Genomic DNA, 19,734 nt, shown 5'->3' with positions numbered 1-19,734 from the left:
TTTTCAGCAGCTCCCCCTCAACTCCCACTCTGTCCCCAACGCTATTTCTGGGGAAAGCATTTCAAGTGGATGAGGTGGGTTGCAAGAAAGGGGGCAAGCAAGTTCCATTTTGCCAATAGAGCAGAACTTGCAGTGCTCTGGATCTAGCCTCTTGCTTTTTCACTCTGTTTTGAAAACATGAGTAATGAGATCTGCTATGGGCCCATCATACCTGTCCATTTCAAATAAAAATCTTGTTAATGCAATAGGCCAACTTTAATTGCCAAAAAATGAGAAGGCAAAGTATGTATTTACAAATTTAGTATTTCAAAAACAAAGGGTTAAAGAACATATTTAATGGCAAGGTAACAAACCAATTGTCTATAGCTTACTGTTACAGATTCTTCAAATAGTATCTTTTGACCAAACATGTAGCAAATTAATCTTTCTACTGTTCCTTTAATACTTATCAAAAATTTGAAATCAGTTTTAATGATGATTACTACAGCAGTTCATTTACAAAGATGTAAAATGTTTTAACATCCTAACAGGAAGATGAAAATTCAGAGGAATACATTTAAAATGTGTGCTTATGAAACTGAAAAAGTAGTAAATGAAGATTTGAAGTGGGTATAAATTATTTGTAGTGAGCTGATATAATCTGAAAAAGAAAGAAAATTTGCTTCAGAATATATATTAGAGCTTTCTATGAAAGGGGCTAAGGGGTTTTCTATATCTTTATAACCCGCCCTTATTTATAACTCCATTGTTCAGCTTATCCATTTGTAATGCAAAAGAAGTTATACGCACCAGCACTGTTCTTTGCCTCAGGCTTTTTTCTACCATGTGGTAATCATGTAGAAGCCTCTGTTTAGTTCCATGTTTTTCATTTACATCTTCTACCTCTCAGTGGCAACATTGCGCCACAGGGAGGATTTCTGATGTGAAGTCAAGAACAGGCAAACGTTGTTTTAAAAGAATCAGCTTTTCTAAAAAGAAAACACTTCTCACATGATTTCACTGTTTTGGAAAAAATCAAGCTATCACCCGTTCTGGAAAACTGAAAGCACGCACGAAAATACATTTCACTTGAAATCAAGTGATAACTCCTCCATTAATCTAGCATTGTATGCAACATAATCTTTATTTTGGCTTAGGAAGGAACACATAACCTCAAAAACTCCTTTATTTTTGTTGTTTTTAATAACTACTTGCACAGAAATTTTGTTGAGTGCTTAAAATATATCTGCCTGTATAAGAGGCCTTGGTGGCCATGACTGGGCAGAAAATCAGAATATAAATTTTGTAAATATATAAATAAATATCTTCATGCTATACTTTTCCTGAACAAAAAGGCACCATCCTGTGCTGTCTTGAAGACACTTTATTCCAACAGATGTTTTCATTGACCAGAGCCTTCTTTGGATGCAAAAAGGTATCACGACATTTGTTTACGTTTGCTGCAACAGACTAACACAGCTACCCCTTGGATTTTTTTCTAGACCACTATCATGAATGCTTTTAAAGAAAACACACTTTTTCTGGTAGCTATTGAAAGCACAGGGATGGATTCAATTAGCTTTTCTACAGATGAAAAAGAGGAAAAGGCTTCAGCAGGCACATCTAAAAGTTATTTTAAGGATGATGAGATCTCCATATGCAAAAAATATGCATCACAGAAGCTGCAGTAAAGAAGACTATTAAAACTGAATAAAAAAGCTGTCTGGTTTCAATTCACACCTAACTGTTTGTATCCAGTGGAATTTCTGACTTTTCTTTTGAAAAGCAATTGCCCAAGCCCTGTCACAAAGTACTTTAGATATTCTCTGATTCAGAAGCAACCTGTCACCTGGTAAAAAATCTACTGCTTGAAAAATACCCATAGTCCCCTTACTGGTTCTTGAAGGTGGGAACATTTTAAGTGTCAGGTAGCCCAATCCACCAGCGTCGGCTCCTCCCCCAACCTGTCCTCACTATGCTGGCAGTGGGCGGGGGAGCACAGAAACACTGGCCCCACATCCCACCTCTGGGGACAGCCACGGCTGCTGCATGCCAGCCCATTCCCCCCCTTCCCTTTCAAAAGGGCTGTTAGATATATAAAGTATTTTTAAAGTCAACTGCAAACTTTTACTGAATGATTGTCACACTCCTGCATAAAAGACAAAGTCTAATCAAAGAGCTAAAATGCTAGCATTTTACATGTACCCAGGGACATAGGTATAGATTTGTTATGAAGGGACTTCAGGGAGTGGGGCCACACCCTCACAAGCCCATGGGGCATGGCCACACTTCCCCAAGCCCCATCCCCAGCCTCAGTGCTTATAAAAGCAGCTCTCTGATGCCACAGATAGCAGACTCCCTTGCCCCCAACCCACCCGCTGGGCTCCTAGCTGGCAGTCCCTTCTGCCTGCCCCTCCAGGCAGAGGCATGGCTAGGGAAAATGGAGCCTGGTGCAAAATCTGAGTTTTGTGCCCCCCCCCTCCCCCCTCGGGCGCCCGCTGTGATGCTAGAATTCACTTCCAAACAGCATCACTTTCAATGGTGTTTAAACCAGAGAGCCCAAATTCTCCTTTTCAATCCACCTTAAAGGGAGAATCTGGGGCCCTCAGTTAAAACAACATTGAAAGTGATGCTGTTTTGGGGTGGATTCTCCCCCACACTGAAACAGCATTACTTTCAATGTTTAAACTGAGGACCTCAGATTCTCCCTTTAAATCCATGCTAAAGGGGGGGGGGGTTTAAAAGGAGAACCTGGGGAAATTTTAGGGATGCCTGCTGTCAGGGGTGCAATCAGCTAGCAGCACCAATATTTCAGGGTATCTTTAGGAGACTCTTCTGATGATATCACCCAGGTTGGTGAAGTTTGGTTCAGGGGGTCCAAAGTTATGGACCCTCAAAGGTGTAGCCCCCATCTTCTACAAGATCCCATTGGAAAAAATGGGGGATGGGGCACCCCTTTGGGAGTCCATAACTTTGGACCCCCTGAACCAAACCTCACCAAACCTGGGTGGTATCTTCAGGAGAGTCTCGTGAAAAATCCCTGAAATTTTGGTGCTGCTAGCCTAAAAACTGCGCCCCCTGCAGGCAACCCCCCCTAAAAATACAAAAAACCCACAAACGGGGGGCAGAGCTTCAGACATGTAATGGGGGGGTTAAACCCAAGAAACCCCCCCTTACCTATGTCCTTGCATGTACCACACAAATATAGCAATCTATATCCAAGTGAAGGACTGTGTATGTCTACCTCAAGGATCTTTCACTTTTTCTTCCATGCCTCTCTCTTAATAGTATCTTCTTAATTTTATGCTTAAGGGTATTAGTTTGTTTTTTGTTTTATCAGCATGTTGCACAGTGAGTGCGAAGGGGTAATGCTAGTTCAGGACGAAGTTAGCTGGATCATGAGAGATAAGTAAGCCCATATGTGTCACACACTTAAAAACTATGATTATCCTAGCCTTTCAGGAAATCACTCATCTTTCTGATAATGAGGATAGAAAGGGTGTTCTTCACAAACAATTCTTCGTAGTTTTAGAACGGATACAATTGTAATGTTTAACTGTTCATGCAAAATAAGCTTAGTATCTAAACTAAACAGATAGGTAGAAATATTCCATTACTTTCAATGGAAGAGTTTGTTTTTGTACATGTATTCATGGGCCAGCTAAGATACTTGCCATTTGGCAAAAATTACCTGAGTGACAATCATGATTGTCTTGGCTTTAACTGAAACACTAATCAGTAAAATTTAAATAATATTTTTAACATGTAAAGTCTAAATGAAAATACCTGCAAGACCAGCTATCAGGTAGTTACTTTTGAAACTGCATATTACTTCCTAATATTAAAAGGAATTAACATACTTAATATTTTAATGCAGTTATGGGAGTTATTCCCTACAATAACTACAAACCAGAACAGTCTGAAAAACTAACAGCTTTAACCATCAACACTGTGAAATTCAAAGTTTGAATACAACCCCAGTATTGACGAGTGCTGTTAGCTGGTTAGCTGTGCTTTGTGAGAAGGAAAACCATAACAATCTCACACCCCAAGAGGCAAACACCTTGCTAACTTTGAATAATAATTGGAAGGAAAATCAAGTTTCTTCATCAAATTTTACACAGGAAGAACAGAGATGGAATATCTTTGCAGTGCACACAATGGCTGGATTTTAAAGTTCCCTGATACTGAAGGTTTTTTTAATTATTATTATTATCCATTCCTATTAATGAGAAGAGGAAGGCAGCATGTTTTAATTTGAAGCGCAAACTTTAGTAAAGCACTTAAACTGATTAAAACTTGAAAAGAGCCAACAAAAAGGTTTGTTTTGTTTAAAACCTACCTGTTTTTACAATTTCAGTCTCAACTTCTTGTTCTTCTGCAACATCTTGTAGCAGATAAGTTTCATCGTCATATACAAAGATCTGGGCAGCATATCCTTGTTCTATTCTAGCATTTGGCATCTGCTCTACAATCACTGCTGGATATCCAGAGACTGGCTCATTCTCCTATAAGGGTGAGAAAGTGTGTCAGTAGTTCATCAGCACAATTAAATATATTCCTTCTACTTTCCCCTTAGTGGCTTTAAAGTAAATCTGTGTGTGCAACCAAACCCAAGGCCATATCAGAAATGCATAAGAGTACTGCTAACATGCAGAATCCACTGTGTGTAATTAACACATTTTGTCTTGTCTTAACAAGCTAACAAACTTCAAATTACTCAGTTACAGAAAATTAAAATAATTAAGTGCAGAATGTGGCCAAAATCAAGCACTTCTAAATTAAAATTCAATGTGATTTAATTGGACAGTTAGGTGTAAGCCTCAAATATGAGATTTTGATCGCGCCAATTCACATGTCACTTGGGTTTTTCTGAATATTTAATAGATACTTGACATTATCTTGGAACAAGATAGCCAAAATTATAGCTATGATGCGAAATGGGATGTCATGAAGGATTTCCGCTGATAGGATTCCTGGAGGTGGGGGAGATGTTTTGTCAATTCCCCCAATGCAATTTCTGGGGCTCTCTGGTCTCCCAGGAGCAACATTTGTGGCGGGGGGTGGGGAATTTTGGACTGCAACAGGAATATGGAAGTAAAGAAGTCATACTCTATTGATAGAAATTGCTTGTGTCCAGAAATTTCTTCTGGACACAACCCATAGTTTAAATTGCCCAGGCCAAGCATGATCTACTTATTTTAAAGTTAAGGACATGAAGATCACTAATCACACTGCATGTATTATTCTCAATAAACATGCACTGCATCAGACAATGTCTCTCCTCCTGTACCAGTCTTTGCTAAACAATCTCCTTTACAACCTGCACTCTTACTATCCATTAATTAGTATTTATGAACACTGCATGTAAATTTAACATTTCCTGACCTCGCCTTGGATTTGTACTCCATTGCTGTCAAACTCCAGGCCTGAACCTCCACTGTCGACTACTGCTGATGTCATGGTGCATTCCCTGGAATGATTACAAGGGTTGTTGCAAAGTAGCCAGATCTTCCCAATGATGGCAATGCTGGAAGCTTGAGTTACAGAAGGTTCGTAAACCAAGAAGAATGCTTCCAAAATTCAACTTCTCTGCTACTGTGATCAGAAATTCTGAAACAGAGTAAGAGAAGTGTCAGTTAAAATGGATTTTGTATATAATCATGGACAATATTAATGACTTCATAGCAGTTCAAAAGTGAGTACATCAATACATCAAAACGGGATACATGTTAATAAAATAAAAAGGAATGTCATACTTTTCATATTCCGAATAGAATTACTGATTTGGCGTTACATAAGTTACAGATTTATGCTCCATATCTGAAGAATCCATTCCTACCATGCACATTACATTTCTAATTATTTTAGTTCAAATGTTCATATTAACTCAGTATTGTTCATTAATATGTTCCATGCAAGTAAGTACTCTACTAACAGCAATTAACAATACCAGAAGATTTAGTAGAAACACTCTGTTATGAAAGAAGAACTGTAAACATGGTGGCTGAGAGAATTAGTAAACTTAATTCATTTACGGATCTGCTAAAAACTCAAGTATTCTGATACAGAATGCTGAAATGAACCAACCAAACTTGCAATACAGTGGTGACCTAGCCGAATAAATACCGATAAACACACGCTTTCTGTCTTTCTACATTTACAAGACATTGCTCATCCCAAAGCTAAGACCAGAGCAATGTTTTCAATAGATAGTATGGTTGGATTCCAGACAAGCTCATCAACACTACCAGTTTTTCACTGCCTTCCTAAAAGTAACAGATTTAGGAAAGATAAATCCCACATTTCTACTATTCCAGTGAATTTACTATTCAAGAGTATTGTGCAAATTCGTACAGAATAATAACCACATTTTACCCTGCCACCCCTCAAAATAGGATATGTGATCTATAGGTCAGGTACAACAACAGGCAAAGCTACCAGGAACAATGCATGTGCTAAAAACCTTTCTAAACAATCTCAGAATTTCCTGTTGGAGTGCAGGATTAGGACATGGCTGCCTGCCATGACAACCTCATTATCCCCATGGACAGGAGCGGGCTCCATTTTTTCCAGTACTTTTCAGATTTGAGATTATTGGGCCCGCATTTTTTTGGTAAAGCTGAAAAAAGCCAAATAACCATTACCATACCAGAACATAGATTTTTCAGCTTTTTTTCTGAGTACCAAATTTTTTTGGATCCATTAAAGTCTCTGGGAATTTTTTTCGACGCACTAAATTTGCAGCATAGTTACAGGTGACTCTCCTTACAATAACCCTTAAGTTTGCTCAAGTTTGGCTCAGGAGGTCCAATTTTATGTGCCGCTGATTGGGTGCCCCCATTTTCAATTGGAGTTTTCAATTGTTTCCAATTGAAAATGGAGACACCCCCTTCAGGGCCCCATGAAATTGGGCCGGCTGAACCAAATTTCACTGAACTTTGTTCTTTTAAGGAGAGTCTCCTGCAGCTATGCTGCAAATTTGATGCCTCTACTTTGAAAAATACCCCCCACACAACATCCCCCCAAATTCCCATGAACTTTAATGGGCCATCTTCATACCTGAGCATCCATGGGGGGGAGGGGTCCACCACTGACTTGGGGATTTTGCTCTGATGGCATTCAACTGGAGATCTCTGTGAAACGGGGGGGGGGGCAGTTTTTCAAGGTACAGATAGCAAATCTGCAGCACAGCTGCTGGTGACGTTCCTCAGGAGAACTCCCATATTTGGTGAAGTTTGGGTGGGAGTCTACTTTATGCTGCCTCTGCTTCGAAAAACAGGTCTCCCAAGAGCCCCTTAACAATCTACCATTGAATGCAATGGGAGTAAAACAGCATAGGCCCCCATTCTCTTATTGTTTTCAAACGAGCAAAAACAGCTTTTTCACAGGACACAAGAAAAACTAGACAACCAAACAGGAGAAGGCAACTAGTTCCTCAGGGCTCTCAATTATTTTTGTCCCACACCAGAAGACAAGCATTTCCAATAAAAAAGAAAGAAGAGGTGAAGGACCACCCCCTGCCCCCCCCCAATTAGCAAACAATAAAATAGCTCAGGAAAAGGAAACCAGAAAAGCAACACACACCATGTCAAAAATTTAAAAATCCTTAAACAACTTTTATCAAAAGGGAAACCAAAGTAAACTCTAGGAAAGTGAAAACCCATTTGGTCTCACAAGGCCATGAGCGCCCCCGCCCTTCTAGCCAAAGAAAAAATGTGTTACAGGCACAATTCACACACACACACACAACCCACCAAATTATTTAGAAAATAATTCAATTACATCAAACTATTTACAATCTTCTTCTCAAGGTGGCGGACAGGCAGCAGGAATCTAAGGGATGAAGAAGACGAATCACCAGAAAGAGTGAGGAGCAGCAGCTAAAGCTAAGCTTTGTACACTGAGCTCTATCAAACTTGGAACTCTGGGGGGCTTGCTGGAGCCAGGTCTCCTATTTATGCTTTTTGGTCATGCACAGAAAAAAACTGAAAGAAATCCAGGCCAAAAATACCTTCTGTGATTGCCAAAGATGAGTGTTGTCCCTACCCTGCAATCCAGTTGGAAAATCAAACTTTCTACCCCCATTTTCACCCTCCTCATATAGAGATTCTTGCAGTCCACATTAAGACAGCTGCTTTGCAAAACTACAATGCAAAGTACATTGCAGCTATTGTCCCTTCAAGATGCCTCATCCCTCCCTCCTGTTACCCTGGAAACCAGCCCCAGAACAGGAAAAGAGCAAAGAGGATTGTTCCTTCCACAGCAATCCAGCAAAGAGAGGACCACTCCTACCAGGCCTCTAGCACCCACCTGGAAGCCCATCAGACCACCAATCAAGGTGAGTTGTTTGAGTGAGTGAATTTAAAATTTGAAGGCCAACTGCCAGCCTTGTGATTGATCTTCAATTTTTTTAGGATTTAAAAAAAAATCCTAAAATGGGCCTTGGAAGTTAGAAACTGGGTAGCGAGAAAAAAAACTTTTAAAAAGCCAAAACATTTTTTGGCTTTTCATCTTCATCTGGACAGTGGAGGGCATTTTTTAAAATCCAGATGCACAGCCCTATATGGGGATAATCAGCACTAGAGCAAATTCCCTCTAATTGTAGTAAAGAATCAGTATCTTGCAACTTCCTAAGTCTACATCTTTTTAGCAAGATCTATCCCACACGTGTGATCAACTGGATTGTTTCTATTATTCTACTTTTTAAAACAAAAGACTTCTCTACAATGCTGTGCAAAGAAAACCTCATGTCCCTTGCTACACTTGCTTCAGACGGTTAATGTGTTAAAATTTTACTATTAGACTTACCCACACACAGCTGCTATTACAAAGAATACCAGATTAGAGATAGTAACTAATCTATGGTACCCAGTATCTAGAATCTCAAGACTGGTAAATCTGAATTTTCCGTTATTTTCCGCTGGGCCTGTAAAACGTGGATGTTCCACCAGGCCTTTTCCAAACTCTCAGCCCTGACCCTGGCTAGTATTTGGACAGAAGATCTCCAAGGAATACCAGGGTGATGCAGAAGCAGGCAATGGCAAACCATTTCCAAAGGTCATGAAAACCCAACAGGGTTTCTGCAAGTCAGCTGCAACAATTTATTGCAAGGTCGACACACCTTTAAAAGGTCACAGCAGCCTTAGGGCTGGATGGAATTCTGCCAAAGTTGGAAATAACAAAAAAGTATCACTGGGGGAATCAGCTCATCCTAGGAAGCTCTACCTATCTCCTGTTTCAAGGAGGGAACTGCATCTACCCCCAGGCAAGAGAAAAATACAGAAGTCTGTTGGGGTCCTTCTCTCCTGTTGCTTATCAATCAAATTATAAAAATTGTAACTGTCCTGTTTTTTGGGACAGTGATGAGCAGCAAGAAATCACTAATGTAGCAGTCCTGCCTGATTCTTTTCTCTGGAACCTCACATGGGACTGTTATTCCAGCAGGGAGCAGGCACTTACATAAATGCATATGAGCACAAAAGGATATGTGAGGATAAAATAGAGAGGAGAATGATGTAAGTTGCTTTGGGTTCCCATTGGGGAGTCAAGCATAGTATAAAAATGTAAATAAAGCATAATTACAGCAGAGGGCCACTTGCAGAGAGCAAGTAAGTTCCTAAGAATAAATTAGGTGGTCTCCCATATGGATCAGTGGATGACACAAGATGCAACTTTTGAATCTTTGTCCCCACTATAAAGTTATAATATCAGTACAGTAACTACTGTGCCATATCGCAGCTGATGGCATTGTTTTCTTTACAAAATATAACAGCCCTTAATAAGAAGGTCATTAATTCAGTTTTGTATGTTTGCATTACATTCCAAATGTATTTTAAACTAGGGGTCTGCATTCAAGAGGAGCTTATTGTAGCTGACACTTTATTTAAAGATTTTAAAATCCAACTTTTAAAAACTACTGATGTTCACTCATGTTTCTTAGGGATTCACTTTAAAACTATCAGTTCATCTATGTCTCAGCATGGCCCCATCTGTTGATACTTACATCCAGAAAATAGAGCCCATGGCAGACAAAATGGAGCTTTCTATGAATCTGAGAAACATCACAAGTTTGCAAAAGAAAATCTGAAACCACTGCCATCACCACTAATAACAGAAGTGGTGTGTGAGAAATGACAACCCTCAGTGGCCCTTGTGGGCACTGCCAGGCAACCACAAAAACATTTCCAGAAACTACCCATGTTGGTCTGTAGTAGGGGCCACGCCCCACAGCTACTGTAAAATTTGCTCCAACTACCCAGGCACAGCTAAGGTTATGACCTGACACCATTCAACTTGCGTAGACCCAGAGGTTGCCTCCACAGTACATGCACAACTTGGCTGGCCTAAGCAATGGCCACCACACAAATCACCTGAACGATTCACTACCAGATGAGTTTTGCAACTTGAGTAGGCTTTTCCCAGGGAAGGGCTCCCAGGGGGAAAGAAAGCTGAGAGCCTAGTGGTTAGAATGTCAGACAAGGACCCAGGAGGCCAAGGTTCAAATCCACACTCCACCATAGAAGTTCTCTGAGTGACCTTGGGCTAGTCATTCTCTCTCAGCCTCATCTATCTCACAGGCTTGTTGATAAAATGGAAGAAAGGCTAACGATGTAAGGTGATCTGGACCCACATTGGCAGGAAAGATAGGGAATAAATTATCTGAGGGGCAGATAACAGGAAGGATAGATGGTGAATGGGAAAGAGAGGGGAGCAGGGGAAGAAAGAAGCATGCAGTGACTGCCAGGAGGAGGGGAAAAGGAAGTACCAGTATATGAGAAGAAAGAGGATACAGGGGAAATGAACTGACTCCCACAAGCCCTCACAGGTTTCCCACTTGAGATGTAACCCTAGTACAAAATTGATACAGAATGTAATAAGGAGCCAGGACAAAGAAGAATTACAATCCTAAACACTAACTGTGATTGAAGATGCATTCAAAACATACACAAAAACAGTGGTGAGATGTACCTCAGCAGAACCAAGTTCAGGGGAAAGCTATTCTACAAGTCTGAGCAGAGGCTGGCTGGGCATAGCACAAACTGGCAGGCTGCCGAGTTATCCCAAATCCCTTAAGTAGTTCTACATTTTTAACCATTGATTGAGCTTAAACAAGTCCATGTAGCAGGTTCATATTCCAGACCCCACAATTAACTACACAATACACATGAACATTTTGCACCTGAAACGTACTGATCACATCCTTTCAACTACCATCCAGAGTATACTACATGATCCATTATCTACAGCCAAGCTGTAAGATGTAATCACACTTGCACTGATCTGTTGGACAGCACAACCACTTTCAGAATTTACATTAAGCATTCCTAAAACGACAGTACAAACCAAAGGAAGTAAAGAGATGGATGGACAAGGCCACACTTGGGAGTCACCTTCTACAAGACAAATCCCATTGGAAATACGGTGTCACCTACCATTCAAAACTAAAATATCTGCAGTACACAATCCAACATCTACACCTCCCCTGGAAAATGATCCTTCCTTCATGCAGGCTTTGAGAAGAATGCCCTTGTTGTTATTTATAGACTACCACCCCAATCTGAAGAACAGCTCACCAGCAACAATGAACCACCTAAACCCATGGACTAGTCTCTACATCTAAAAGTGCCAACTCTGTCCGTGTATTTACTCAAGAAACACTACCACAGAACCCAGCAACAAAATTGACACCATCAGTTAGAACATTCACCTTCATACCCTCTTAAGTGAAATATGCATAATGTGCTTGTAATACTCTTCTGCCACTTTGACAAAAATCAACTCATTGTACACAAAAGAGGAAATAGGTCAAAATTATAAATTAAAATTGAAAACCCAGATCAGACCAAGGCCTATCAAGTCAAACAGTCTGTTCACACAGTGGCCAACCCATAAGCAGGAAGCTCATAAGCAAGACAGTGGCAGCAGGAACTCAATAGGTGAGTGGCCCATATCAGTTCTGATGGATAACTGACTCATTTGACTGGATGTTTGTTTTCAGCCATGCTCTGAAATATAACGTAACACATCTGGGTCTTGGAATTGTAGGCTTCTGTGATGTTTCCCTGTTCTGCTAGTAGTTTTTATTCCATGTGCATTTTTGCCACATAAGTGTCCAAGTTCCTGCATGTGGCAAAGTGAGCTCTGACTCACTTTACATCACAATTCCTTTGGTCTTAAAGTGCCACAAGACTCTTATTTGGGCTGCAGATGACTGCTACAACTACTGCTCTGGAATACATGGAAAATTTATTTGCTTAAATTGCTTCTCTACATAAACTGCTTGAGATTATTTTCAGAAGTTTAAAACATAAACTAATTAAGACATCAATCTAAAATAAATCTAAAATCAACACAATGGAAAAAACACAGCAAATAAACCAACCCCCCCAAAAAAACCCAAATCAGTAAACAACGAATAAAACAGGACCAGTAAAATAAAACAACTACAGGCAAAGGATGTTACAAAAATTCTCAAAAATCTTAACCAAAAGTTGCCAAGAAAAACTTAACTAAAAGTCCAGGCAAAAAACCATTCTCTTTACCTGATGCCAATAGTAAGGAAAACCTTCCACAAACCAGGCCTGATCACTGAGAAATCCCCATTTCTGGTCACCACTCACACCCTCTTATATGAAATATGCATAATGTGAAATATGCATTACCTTTTATAATAGATCTGTCTGAGAGCTAGCCTTGGCAACTGTCTAGAAGCCCCAACTACTATAAACTGCTGTAGTTCATTATTGAGAGTTGGTTATAGAGAACATACCGTAATCATCCTTTGTATTAAAAGATTTGCCTATTTGTTTCAAAGGGTGATTATCACAACAAGAAAGATGAGGGCCAATAAACTGAAACTCAGTTCAGACAAGACCAGGGTATTGTTGGTTAATGACAAGGTTGCTAGAGGAAGGAGGAGTCAGACTGGCCTGGTGGGGGTTGCACACAGAATACCCTGAACCTAAGCCTTTGAAATTTGTTCAGAAACTCAATTTTGGTCCAAAATGAGAAAACCAGAGTATTGTCAGGGGCTGGATACAGTGATTGTATCACCTTTCTGCTGAAAGATCTGAACTGCATGCCCATCTTAAATCTGAATTCATCTGCTTTGATAACCTGAATTTTCTATATGATGCCTTAGAAGTTTCTAATGTTTCTCTAGTGTTAGGGATAGCATATTCTAAAACTCAAATAAATCCTCTCTGGGGGAGGGCTGGGTCATGGACATGAAGTGGTACACTCAACAGGCAAAATATACATTCACAAACTAGTCAGGAAACTAAGTTTTACATTATTTTTCCAAGGTTGGGAAAAACACCTTAGGAAATGTTCTTTTCTAGAATTGTAATATAAATGGAATAATATGATTATTCCGTATCCAAGTTTCTCTTTAGAAATAGAGAACCTTCCATTTCGTCATGACAATATGTTTATACATCACTTCTAAACCCAAATAATTTATATTTTAATCTCTTACAACTGCCATTAAAACAACACACACATTTCCCTCTCTTTTGCAACTAGGAAAACTAAACTTTGATAACTTAAGAATGATATATTTACATGGAAATAAATGCTATTTGTTCCTTCGTGCATAAGTGTGCAGTTAACTACAACCTCAGGATGGGACAGTTTACAGATTATCTCAAATACATTTGCAACTATTATTTGAAATTCAAATTAATAGGATTTTAGTGGACTGAGTTTTAAATAGAATCTATAAATGTAAATTCATGTACGCACCAAAGTATAATTTTTATGTAAAGTAAATTACGCATTTCATGTCATTAAAGTAGTAAGTAAAGTTTTGGTTTTAGGTTACTGGTATATTGCCCCCCGCCCCCAGTTTCAGTTCCTTCCCAAAAAAGGCAGAAAAGAATTTGTTTATTCATTTAAAATTCTCAGACATTTTACACCTCTATACCAGAGAAACCACATTAGGCCAGAAGTACCGGTAGTTTCATATGGCCAACAGAATGCATCGACATCACCTAGACTTGTACCTGGGCAGTGACCAGCCAGTACAGGTACACAACAATAGCAGCAGAAGAATGAAGCCAAGGAAAAAGCCACAAAGAGTAATACACAACCACAGTCAATGTAACCCATCCTTGTTTTACATCCATTTTCCACCACACATGATTGAAGAAGCGATTGGTGGGGGTTAGACTATAGGACTTTAATTTTATATTCCAATTGGCTTATTTTCATTTTGACAAATCAGTTTTTATTTTTAAAAGACCAAGCAAGACACAGGTTCTTAAAAGCAAATAGTCACTCTGTATAAGCAGGTACCAGACTTATACTGCATACATAATTTTAAAATCAGTCCCTATTATTGATTACAGGTTAATACAAAAATTAAAGCATCCTTTTATAGAACTAAATATGTAGAACTACATAGAAGGTCCTCTATTTTTCTAACAATATGGGCCTAATAAAGCAATTAATTCATTATAACACCCAAGATATATCATGCTCACAAAAAATTGATCAGAACCCAGCTGTTACCTCAGAAGTGGGAAACTTTTTATTAGCTGCTTCCAGTCAACAGCTGTCTAGTTTTGCTAAAAAGACGAAGTAAATTGTCCATCACATTCCCAATGGGAAATTTAATTAATGTTTTCACCTATTCTTTTATGTTATAGCTTTGAATGGGTCTAAGAATCACCTACATCGTACAGATTAATTCCATCTATGCCAGTAAAGGTTTCTGTCTGGCTGGCTACCTGTCACAAAAAATTAATTCTAAGACAGCTACAAAAATGTGTAGGCCATGGAATGGTGAGATAATATTTCATCATTAATGTCAGACACTAACCAAAAGTTGATACTCTCATAATAATACGTAGTCATCACAGCAATACTGGTCACACTTTGAGGGAAAGAATCAGTTTCCTTCTGAGCTAAACACCTGAAAAGGGGTTTGCTGGTGACTTCCATGTCTCTGCACAGGATATTTATTGTCTGTACAAGCCACAATCCTTCTATTGTATGTCTCACCAAAGTATCCTATTTCAGTTCTAAACATCAGTTGACACACAGCTTGGCTGAATATTCTGACCTGGCACACCTTGTTTCTGTCCCTTGGTCTACTAAAACTTGCAAAAATGAGCCATACAGATCAGCAATGTCATTTTAAATAACCATATTTAAAACTTAAAAATGTGTATCATACACATCAGTACACAGTACACATTCAAGTGTCTCTTGCACAGTATAGTAATTTTTCTTTATTAAATATCAAATAATTATTGGGAGTGTCAATTCTTGTAGCTGTCGCTAACTTAAACCTACTCTTTCTTCTTTGTCTCCTCTGAAAATAGTTCAAGAGCTTAAAGCTGTAACAGAGAAGTACATTATGGATTTTGGGGTGTGCACAGACACAAACCTAATATTCTGCTCACATAAATGTAGTCAAGGATCGCAACAGCCTACAAGAGTCACAAGGACAGCAGACTCCAATCTGCCTTCCCTTTCTAGAACTGAATCATCATATGACAATTCCTTTTACATACTGCACTCAGTTAGAAAAAGCGGGAATCCCAGACAAGTCCCATGACCCAGAGAGAGAGAGAGAGAGAGAAAACTCACAGCAAGCCAGGCAATGGTTTGATCAGACTGGGCTAACCCAGAGAACCCCAACAGCAAAGAGAACATGTCAGGACTCATTTACAACTCTCCTCCCTAAAAAAAGAAAAAAATAGTCACGTGCAGAGGGCAGTGATCCACATCCTGTTCTTCGGAGACGTGGAAAATATTTGCAAGCCACGCCGGGTACAAGATTGTTGTTGTTTTGTCATTCAGGGGGAGGGGGAAGCTCTGTCTTTCGCAGGCACTGAAGAAGTCGCTCCGATAACAGCCGAACCGACCCTGCACCCCTGATTTCCCTATGCAAGTCTCCTCCAGGAAAGGAGGCCATATATACACGAGAAACTGAAAGTAAAGCGGGGCGGGGGGAAGAGATGGCTGGAAAAGGAGACATCCCATTTGACAGGGAACGGACTGAATCCGCCTCACTTGAAAGCGATGGCCTCGATTTCCCCACTTCTGCTCCCCTCCCTTGCCAGCATCGTCAACAAAGCCAAGCCAGCAAATATGGGAGCAGGAAGGGGGAGCGGCGCTGACATTTTCGCATCCTACCCACCCCCCACCCCCTCGGGTCCTGCATAATGCCTCGAGTATGTTCAGACGACATGACCTGCTCGCCAGCCCCGGACCAAAACCTGACAGACCAGCCCTAGCCTAGTAAGCACACAGTCTCGGATGATTCCCTTGCCCGTCCTCGTTTCCTTAACTGTGCACAACACACACCCGCAACAATTGCACAATCGTTTAACCAAGGGGGAGGGGGGCAGAGAGAGAGAGAGATCATCGTTACGTTACGAGAATTCAGGGACTTTCCAGAGCCAGATTATGACCCAGGATCCAAACTTCCATAAAATAGACGCACATATGGACAAACAGAGATGGGGGGGGGGGGAGGAGAGAGAGAGAGAGACCACGACTCCCCACAGTGGAAGCAGCCTCCAGACCACCGGGGCCCGGGAGGAGTGAGATCCTTCCAGGAGCAGCCAGTGCTCAGCAGCCCGGCATAGTTTTTCAAAAGGGGGACGATGCAGAAGGGGGAAAGGGCAAACATCTGCCCCCCTTCCCACACACATGCTGAGGAGGTGGCCTCCGAGGAAGGGAGGACATCTGGCCTGGTCGATGCGAGCGCGTCCACTCCGCTTGGGGGCTCGTCTACTCCGTCTCGGCGGCCACCACCGCTGAGGCCGGGTCCAGCCCGAACGGCCGCTGCCATTGCTCTGCGGGCCAAAAGGGCTCCGCGACGCCGACGCCGCGGAGGCAACCGCGCAGGACCCTCCGCGCCACCTCCCCCCCCTTCCCTTACCTTGTTTATATGTCAAAGGGAAGCGTCACGGCTCTTCTTCGCCCAGGCCGAGCGGCGGCGGCGGCGGCGGCGGCGGGAGGGAAAAACAGCCGGCAGCGGCAGCGGCAGCAGCAGGGGAGGAGGGGAAAAGGGGCCGCTCCTTGTTAACAGCAGCCGCCCGACGCTGGGGGAGGAGACGGGGAGGGAGGGAAAGGACGAGCTGGGCCCGTGCGATAGCCCAGGCTGCCCGCCCTGCTCGCCTCACTCCCTCGCTCGCCCACCCGCTCAGGGCAGCCCGCACAAGACCGGCCTTCAAGTTGTGCTTCTGCACATGCTCACGCACCTGAAGCGCCCTCGCCTAGTGGGCATGTGCGCCAAGCTCGCACATGCCCATTCGCAAAGGGAAGCGAGCGGCTGGGGCTCTGGCCTTACGGTCCTTACTGCTCTCTTAGGAGGAGAGGGAGAGGACGATACCAATAGATCTGTTTCTCGAAATGTCCACGTCTGTGGATATTGAAACGCTGGGACTGGGGCCATGAACAAACAAGAAGGCAGAAAAGTATCCCGGGTTTACCGAAAACCCTGAAATGTGTATAAAAATACAGTGAGGATTACAAAACCCCAAGTAATAGAAGCAGTACCTGTAGCTGTTGATGGCCATTGCTAGGCAACCTTACAGTACTGTCAGCTTTCAAGCCTTGGTTTCTGTCAGTAAAGGGCAAGGGAAGAGACTGTGCCCTTTCTGGGGCTGATTTCGTCCCTATGAGGACTTGGTGAGGCCACCCTAGTCACAACCATCAGGTGGCTTGCTACCATGCAACTTGCCTGACTCACCCAAACGAAGCTTCCTACTACTGGTTGTGGTGGGTTTTCCAGGCTGGTAGATCATGGCCACACAGCCCAGAAAACCCACCACAATCAGTTGAATCTGGCCATGAAAGCCTTTGACAATACACTGCCTACTATTCAATGGCAGCCACCCCACAAAAGCCAGTGTGGCACAGTGGTTAGAGTTTCACATTTAGAACCTGGAAGACCTATGTTCAGATAATTACTCTGCTTTGGAGGTTCATTGGGAGATCTTGAGCCAATTGCACTTAAAAGAAGAGGAAGAGTTTGGATTTATATCCCCCCTTTCTCTCCTTTAAGGAAACTCAAAGGGGCTGACAATCTCCTTTCCCAACAAACACCCTGTGAGGTGTGTGGGCTGAGAGAGCTCCAAAGAACTGTGACTACTCCAAGGCCACCCAGTTGGCATATGTTGGAGTGCACAAACTAATCTGATTTCCCCGATAAGCCTCCACAGTTCAAGTGGCAGAGCGGGGAATCAAACCCAGTTCTCCAGATTAGAATGCACCTAGTCTTAACCACTACATCACATTGGCTCTTACCTTACAGGCTTGTTGTGAGGATAAGATGGAGGAGAGAGAATTATATAAGGTGTTTTGGGCTCCCGTTGTACAGAACACTGTCATATAAATGAAATAATAACATAGCTGAAGATGCGAGACACATAAAGTGTGGGTAGAAAGTAGGCAAGGAAGATTATATGAGGAAAGGAAATAGCATAGAGAAGGGAATAGAGGGGAAAGTGAGGTATGTGCCTGCAAGACCACAGTTTTATCAGATAGAGGTTGCTGGGGAGAGAAGGAAAAACTGAAGATCAAGGTAGGTTGGCAGGTGAATAGGAAGGAGAGAAGAAAACAGGAAAAGGAGAGAGGCTACAATTTGGTTTTCAAGGAAGAGAAAGAAGAAATAAAAGAGAGGAGAAAATAAGTCCCTGTGAGTACCTATGCATTTTCCATAATATAGTTGAAAAACCAGTACCATTTGTTGAGATGATATATAAGAAACAAACATCCCATTTATTTCAAGGCCTGTTAACAACAACCCTATGAGGTAGATGAGGCTGAATGGAAGTGACTGGCCCAAGGTCACCTAGGAAGCATCCGTAGTAGAGTGGGGATTTGAACCTGGGTTTCTTGTATACAACCCAGTACTAGTCACTATATCACACTGGTCGATGATTTTCCTGCCTTTCTATGATTATTTTGGGAACCAGTGTGATGTAGTAGTTCAGGTGCTGGATTAGAACCCTTGAAACCCAAGTTCACCTCCGCACTTGCATGCACCATATAAGCTTGCTGGGTGACCTTGGGCCAGTCACACAGTCTCAGCTCTTACCTGGCTAATATTTGGATGGGTGACCTCCAAAGAATACCAGAACCATGATGCAAAAACAGGCAATGTCAAACCTGAACATATCTTGCCTTGAAACCCCTAACCAGCCATGAGTTGAGGACAAAAAAAAGATTATTCTTGCTGGGATCTCAGCTTCCTCTTGAACGCAGATTTGCTAGACAGAGCCCTAAGTGTCAATGTCTGACCTGTTTCAATAGCCACCAAAAATCTGCAATTTTAAATCTAGATTTTTAAAAAAAAATCCTGACCTTTAAAGAATACTAAAACATCTGGGAAATGCCACTGAATTACTTTCCCCTAATTAATAGCTGTGTATAACCTTGATTCTCTTGTCTTTAAATTACCTCTCCTTGTGGTTCTATTTTTGTAATCAGTGGTTTGTTGAAGAGGGGTCCTAGTAAATATGCACAATTTGATGCAGTGAGCAGGAAGGGCTGCAAGACATACCAGTAAACACCTAGGTTCAATCCCTGGCATTTCCAACTAAAAAGTATCTTAGGTAGAAGGTGCTGGGGGAAAAAAACTCATCTCTCCCCTTGGAAATCCATTGCCTATCTCAATACAGAGTTTGGCCAGATAGAAGCAGTTTCCTGTGTTCATTGAAAGATATATGATCAGAACTGTCAATAGGCAATGACCTAACAATCCTTACCTCAGTTTCAATTGATGTATTTGAC

The 19,734-nt window shown here is 41.5% G+C and overlaps 1 protein-coding gene across 3 annotated transcripts in view; it reads right to left on the bottom strand.

Annotated features, from left to right (window-relative positions):
- ELF2 (E74 like ETS transcription factor 2) overlaps positions 1–17,165 on the bottom strand; it is a 48,750-nt gene extending 31,585 nt beyond the window's left edge. Inside the window, exons 1-3 of one of the 3 annotated variants that reach the window (XM_048510205.1) lie at positions 16,877–17,165; positions 5,368–5,592; positions 4,322–4,487 (exon numbers count right to left, since the gene is read on the bottom strand). In XM_048510205.1, coding sequence (XP_048366162.1) covers positions 4,322–4,487; positions 5,368–5,442 — 241 coding nt within the window. In that variant the 5' untranslated portion in view covers positions 5,443–5,592; positions 16,877–17,165. Of the gene's footprint in view, positions 1–4,321; positions 4,488–5,367; positions 5,593–15,576; positions 15,596–16,644; positions 16,767–16,876 lie in introns of those variants that run through there. The other 2 variants (XM_048510206.1, XM_048510207.1) reach the window with 2 other exon arrangements.
- Positions 17,166–19,734: the final 2,569 nt, after the last annotated feature.

The sequence above is a fragment of the Sphaerodactylus townsendi genome, linkage group LG10 (assembly GCF_021028975.2).
Source record: "Sphaerodactylus townsendi isolate TG3544 linkage group LG10, MPM_Stown_v2.3, whole genome shotgun sequence".
In the NCBI taxonomy this organism is placed as follows: domain Eukaryota; kingdom Metazoa; phylum Chordata; class Lepidosauria; order Squamata; family Sphaerodactylidae; genus Sphaerodactylus; species Sphaerodactylus townsendi.
Note: the sequence above shows the minus strand (reverse complement) of the source record. Positions and strands in the feature narration are given on the sequence as shown.